At 44.8% G+C, this 6,963-nt stretch overlaps 1 protein-coding gene across 1 annotated transcript; it reads right to left on the bottom strand.

The window, feature by feature from the left end:
- Positions 1-1,900: 1,900 nt before the first annotated feature.
- Positions 1,901-3,867, bottom strand: LOC141092606 (uncharacterized). Its single transcript, XM_073578939.1, has 2 exons — positions 3,611-3,867; positions 1,901-3,500 (listed from the first exon to the last, which is right to left on the bottom strand). The coding sequence occupies exon 2, from the start codon at positions 3,263-3,265 to the stop codon at positions 2,027-2,029; it is 1,239 nt and encodes a 412-aa protein (XP_073435040.1). The 5' UTR covers positions 3,266-3,500; positions 3,611-3,867; the 3' UTR covers positions 1,901-2,026.
- Positions 3,868-6,963: the final 3,096 nt, after the last annotated feature.

Raw genomic sequence — 6,963 nt, 5'->3', positions numbered from 1 at the left:
TGATGGGAAACACATACGGATCATCAAACCCCAAAGAACGGGATCTGAGTACTATAATTACAAAAAGTACTTTTCAATAGTACTCATTGCAATTGCGGATGCCGGATGTATGTTTGTAGCAGTGGACATTGGAGCATTTGGCCGTGGTAATGACTCGCAGGCTTTTAAAAACTCAGACATGGGCCGGAGGTTGTATGGCAACCAATTTAATTTCCCTATGCCACGGCCTCTTCCTCACACCGAAGCTCCGCCACTGCCCTTTGTAATGGTTGGCGATGAGGCTTTTCAAATGTGCGGAAACTTACTGAAACCCTACTCCAGCCGGGACTTGGACCACACCAAAAAAATTTTTAATTACAGGCTGACCAGGGCCAGAAGAACTGTCGAGTGTGCTTTTGGGATTCTTGTTTCCAGATGGCGAATTCTGGGCACGGCCATTAATCTTAAACTTGAAACAGTCGATGAGGTGGTGAAGGCCTGTGTGGTTCTACATAACTTTGTGATGGCTAAAGAGCACCCGACCTTTGAACTGGACGATGATGCTCCTAACCCATTGCCTGAATTCACTCAGCACACTCTCAGGTCATCCGTTGAAGTTGGCCAAATGAGGGACAAATTTGCGGCCTACTTTATTTCTGATGTAGGACGGGTGCACTGGCAAGATGAAATGGTGTAATGTTGTTGTTTATGGTAATAAAAATCCTTATTTGATACCATTACTGAGTGCACTATATTTTTTAAACTCCGATTAATTAAAAAACTTCCCATGTATAACTGAATTTTGTTATGTTCACACACCTGGGCAGGTAAATACACATACGAGTTAAAATGCAGCATTGCTAGTCTGCGTGAAATATATTGGAATGAGCAAAGCTGCAGGCCATGAATCAGGAAACAATTTTTTTTCAAGATAAAATTGTGCAAATAGTTTAAAACAAAGTATGTGATTTTCTCAAAACACAACACTCAAAACCCAACCCCAATGAAAGTCCATGGGGAATACAAGTCAGCATTGAGTGGATGAATGTAATCTGCTCCATTAAAAGTTATTACACTAGGCCTTGGAATGACTATACTAGGCCGTGGTATTTCAAATATGAGTATACTAGGCCTTGGGGCTAGTAGTATATGTGAAATACCACGGCCTAGTATAGTCATACCAAGGCCTACTGTAATAACTCGATTTTTAACAACTAGCATCTTGTTTCAACAAAAACAAACTGGTGAAACTAGAAAGAAACTTATTTTTTAGACAAGTTTCAACAGTTTGTTTTTCATGAAACCAGATTCTATTTGGTAAAACTAGAGTTATTACACTAGGCCTTGGAATGACTATACTAGGCCGTGGTATTTCAAATATGAGTATACTAGGCCTTGGGGCTAGTAGTATATGTGAAATACCACGGCCTAGTATAGTCATACCAAGGCCTACTGTAATAACTCGATTTTTAACAACTAGCATCTTGTTTCAACAAAAACAAACTGGTGAAACTAGAAAGAAACTTATTTTTTAGACAAGTTTCAACAGTTTGTTTTTCATGAAACCAGATTCTATTTGGTAAAACTAGAGTTATTACACTAGGCCTTGGAATGACTATACTAGGCCGTGGTATTTCAAATATGAGTATACTAGGCCTTGGGGCTAGTAGTATATGTGAAATACCACGGCCTAGTATAGTCATACCAAGGCCTACTGTAATAACTCGATTTTTAACAACTAGCATCTTGTTTCACCAAAAACAAACTGGTGAAACTAGAAAGAAACTTATTTTTTAGACAAGTTTCAACAGTTTGTTTTTCATGAAAACAGATTCTATTTGGTAAAACTAGAGTTATTACACTAGGCCTTTGAATGACTATACTAGTCCATGTTATTTCACATATGACTATACTAGCCCTTGGGTTGGTTTTTAACATGTATTTACCCATCAGTGTGTGTGAGCGGCGCAAACAACATTAATGAAACTTATTAATGGTGAACCACAAATGTAAATTTATTTTTTATCACAAAAAAAAAATTTAAAAATTATTTTTTACGGCGTTTGGGGGCAGATGGTTTCAATTTGGGGGTGTGCAGGGAATATGCAACACTTGCAGTTGAAGACGGTGTTTGAGGGGAAGGGGCAACAAAACTTGTGGGGGAAGGTAGTCCAGTTAAGGGAATTAAACTTGGAACACTTGTAGGAGAGGAAATCTGTTCAGTTACATTAGTTGTAATGGCATGTCGCCGTAGGCTTGTGTGCCTGGACCGACTTTGGCCCAATGCCCGCCTTGATTGATTTCGCCTTGAAGTAGGGGCAAATATGGAATGTAGGTCCCCCGTCTGCTGGTATGGCTGCTGCTGCTGAGGTGGCGGCTGCTGCTGCAGAGGTTGCGGCTGCTGCTGAGGTGGCGGCTGCTGCTGAGGTGGCGGCTGCTGCTGAGGTGGCAGCTGCTGCTGAGGTGGTTGCTGCTGCTGCTGAGGTGGCGGCTGCTGCTGAGGTGGTTGCTGCTGCTGCTGAGGTGGCGGCTGCTGCTGAGGTGGCTGCTGCTGCTGAGGTGGCGGCTGCTGCTGAGGTGGCTGCTGCTGCTGAGGTGGCGTCTGCTGAGTTGGCTGCTGCTGCTGAGGTGGCTGATGCTGCTCTTCTTGTTCAGTGCTCGTCCTTGCAGGAGGACTGGTGGCGGCAGTGATGGCCCAGGTTTGCAGAGTGGTGGTGGCAGGGCTACTACATGTTGTTGTAGCGGCAGGGCTGTTCCATGTTTGCCTAGTGGTGGCTGAGCTCCACGCATGCATGGGATTGGCGGTGGTGCTCCAGACAGGAGCAGCGCTTGCCATGGTGGTGTCGGTGAAGTGACCAGCTGCACTCAGACTTGTGGTGGTGTAACGGTGGGTGTCCAGCCTTTGAAGAGAGGTGTCCGTGCAGTGGTATGCAGCACAAGTCGGTAGTGAGGTGAAGCGAGTCAATGGTGGCACAGGTGGAAAGGACACCACTGACTGCTGACCGTACCGATTATGCTGCATAGCCTGCAAGAAAGCATTGTTGCAGGCCTGCAGCACATTCAGCTGTTGATCAGGACTAAGGTGTTCCGCCATGCCCTTTTCAATCTTACTAAAAAAATGGTGTGCTGGTCTGTTGAGGTCGGCCTCCAGACGGTCAAGGCGCTGTTCTACAGAATTGAAGCGGTGTTCAAAGTGGTTAAAACCACGTTCCATCAGTGCAAAACCGCTTTCAACTCTGTCGGACAGTGACTTGAGGCTGGAATTAAATGTCTCGCTCAAATGCATAAACTCGGGCAAGACATTCCTTTCCAAGGCCCTCTGCCGCTGGCGGGTAGTGCCCGCATAACCAGTGGCAGAGACCTGGGACAGGGGAACACCTGATGGCCCAGCTTCCTGGTCACCAGCTGTGTGTGTGTGGGACCTGCAAGGTGCTTCCTGGCTGTCGGATGGCTGGGACGGGTCAGAGGACGTCCGACGAAGGACCGCTCCAGGGCCAGGTTGCAGGGTGCTGCTCCAGGTGCTGTGGAAGAAAGGAAAATCATTACTACCATGCCTTTACAAGAAGCATCAGCTGTGGATTAGAAAAACACAGATTAATAAAAATAAAAACCCAAAATGTATAATACTTACGATCTTGTGGCAAGGACCGGTCGTAGGAACTGCAACGCGTGATAGTGACGGTATCTAGTTCTGGTCCTTGACGCAGATCCACTGCGAACCTGGCCCTCAGCACGAACATCACTGTTGAAGCGGTCCTTGATCGAACGCCAACGTGTTCGGACTTTGTCCACTGTTGATAAAAAAAAACAGTGCCGTCAAGTACAACAGTCACTGCTTCACAATTTAGCAATACAATACTCAAAGCAGTCACTGTAGACCACGATGACACTGTTGGGTTTCCTGCTAGAATACGCCTAGCACGAAACCCAACAGTGCCGTCAAGGACAACAGTCACTGCGGCACAATGTAGCAATACAATACTCAAAGCAGTCACTGTAGACCCCGATGACACTGTTGGGTTTCCTGCTAGAATACGCCTAGCACGAAACCCAACAGTGCCGTCAAGGACAACAGTCACTGCGGCACAATGTAGCAATACAATACTCAAAGCAGTCACTGTAGACCCCGATGACACTGTTGGGTTTCCTGCTAGAATACGCCTAGCACGAAACCCAACAGTGCCGTCAAGGACAACAGTCACTGCGGCACAATGTAGCAATACAATACTCAAAGCAGTCACTGTAGACCACGATGACACTGTTGGGTTTCCTGCTAGAATACGCCTAGCACGAAACCCAACAGTGCCGTCAAGGACAACAGTCACTGCGGCACAATGTAGCAATACAATACTCAAAGCAGTCACTGTAGACCCCGATGACACTGTTGGGTTTCCTGCTAGAATACGCCTAGCACGAAACCCAACAGTGCCGTCAAGGACAACAGTCACTGCGGCACAATGTAGCAATACAATACTCAAAGCAGTCACTGTAGACCACGATGACACTGTTGGGTTTCCTGCTAGAATACGCCTAGCACGAAACCCAACAGTGCCGTCAAGGACAACAGTCACTGCGGCACAATACAGAGCAGGGAAATACTCACTAAACGCCTTTTTGGCGGATGCTGTGGCGCTGTCCCAGCCATCCATCAACGCTGCGGCCACCTCATTCCATAGCCGCCGTGTCACCACATTGTCCTTGTACAGCCGGTCACGGCTGTCCCACAACGGCGAACGCTCCTGGACCAGGCTGATGAGCTGCTCATTATCCAGGTAGACGTCTTCATCCCGTTGTGGAACCTAGACAAAACACATTCATTAGAATAATCAAATTTAAATTGACTAAAAAGTTACAAAAAAAGAAAAAAAAAAAAGAGTAAAAATAGAAGATAAAAAAAAAAAAAAAACATTACAAATCATTTGATACTTACATTACGTATCACCACCGGGACTTGGCTTCGCTGCTCCTGCTGTTCGCCCTCACTATTCCCGTCCGCAGATGATGATGACGATGTCTGAAAGTTGAAAAAAACGTAAGAGATTTGGAGAAGCAGCAGATATACTTACCAGATGCACGAAAATAATCACCTCACGGTCTGCTTGCGCCAATTCCTGCCGCGATGGGGAATACTCCGATTCTGAAGACATACTGCATGTAAAAATAATAAAAATCATTAGTACATACATAATTTAAAAGGACAGGCATATAATGTAATATACTCACATTCTTCGCTGATATAATGTGTTCTTGGTTGAATGTCTGCTCTTCAATCTGTCTAGTGTAGTAGTGGCAGAGTTTTGGCAGGCACCTCCTTTATATAGCCTTTTTTTTTTGGACTTTAGAAGATTCTAACTAGGATAAAAAGTGGACACCACCCAAAAAACGCTGCGCTAAAAAAGCGCATACCTGCGCATGCCAGTGCGCACGTATGCGCATCCATAGGCTATAATGGCCATTTTTAGCGCAAAACGTGCGCATACGTGCGCATGCGATTTTTTCAAGGGCCAAAAAATGCAACATGCAGCGTCTGGAAAATACCATCGCACAACCCAAAAAAACGCAGCGCATGAAAATCGCATACATGCGCTTACAAGTGCGCAGGTATGCGCACCCATGTTAAATATAGGGGAAAAATCGCATGCGCACGTATGCGTTTTTTTCCAGCGCTAAAAAACGCAAATGTGAAACCAGCCTTACACACAAAAATTGTAATAATCATTTTGAGTTTGACAAAAGACATGTGGGAGAATCTCCAAATGTATGAAGGAAGGTGCTGTGGTCAGATAAGATCAAAATTGATCTTTTTGGCCACCAAAGTAAATGCTATGTCTGGGAACAAACCAACACAGCTCATTACCCCAACATAACCATCCCATAGTGAAACATTGTGATGGCAGCATCATGCTGTGGGGATGTTTTTCAGCAGCAGGGAAAGGGAAAATGGTCTGAATTGAGGGGAAGATGGATGGTGTGAAATACAACAATATTCTTGAGCAAAACCTGTTTTAATCTGTCAGTGTTTTGAGACTTGGATGGAGGTTCATCTTCCAAAAAGACAATGACCCAAAGCATGCTGCTAAAGCAACACTCAAGTGGTTTTAGCAGAAATGTGTAAATCTTTTGGAGTGGGCTAGTCAAAGTTCAGACTCATAGAGACTTATGCAAAGTGATTTGCATCTATAATTGTTGCAAAATGAGGCACTACAAAGTAGTGTCTTTAGGGGTATGAATAGCTATGCACACTGAAGTATTTAGTTATTTTGTCTTTGTTGTTTGCATTACAATTGGAGATGGGTGAACCTGGACAGTAAAGTTTGGGGTCCTTACCGAACACCTACTGTTCAGGCACAGACCCTGAACATGGAATTCTCCAGGATGTCCATGACACTATTCAGGTTAAGTACCTCAATCATCAGGTGTTTCCCATGCAATCATCTGCATGACAGTGCAAGAAACATTGGTGGCTCAGATGACAGCGTGAGCCAGCAGCTGTGACAAGAGGTAAAAAGTTTATCTTCGGTCACAAAAGAGTTGGATGATAATAGAGTACTACTCCCATTAGCCTATGTCTGCTGTCACTAACAACAGCGAAAGCAGGTGGCAGCAGATGGGAGTATTCACTAGCTGGTGCCTTTGCAATAAATAAATAATTTAAAAAATGACATGAGCTCCTCTCTATTTTTTGATAACTAGCATGGCAAAACTGACAGCTGCAGGCTACAACACTCAGCTGTCAGCTTTATCATGGCTGGTTATCAAGAATAAAGGGGTTCCCAGACTTTTTTAAATTATTGGTATTCTGGGTACTAGAGATGAGCAACTTTGCCTTTTTTAGGGTTGAGTCAGGTTTCATGAAACCCGACTTTCTCAAAAGTCGAGTCGAACGAAATCGGCTGACTATAGGGAAAAGTCGGACATCCGACTGAAACACGAAACCCAATGCGTCAATGGGGAAGCAAAGTCGGCAGGGAGTGGAGGACAGTA

This window comes from Dendrobates tinctorius, unplaced genomic scaffold, assembly GCF_039654945.1.
Source record: "Dendrobates tinctorius isolate UK_male_01 unplaced genomic scaffold, ASM3965494v1 ptg000008l, whole genome shotgun sequence".
Taxonomy (NCBI): domain Eukaryota; kingdom Metazoa; phylum Chordata; class Amphibia; order Anura; family Dendrobatidae; genus Dendrobates; species Dendrobates tinctorius.
The sequence above is the reverse complement of the archived record's forward strand: the minus strand, read 5'-3'. Positions and strand labels throughout refer to the sequence as shown.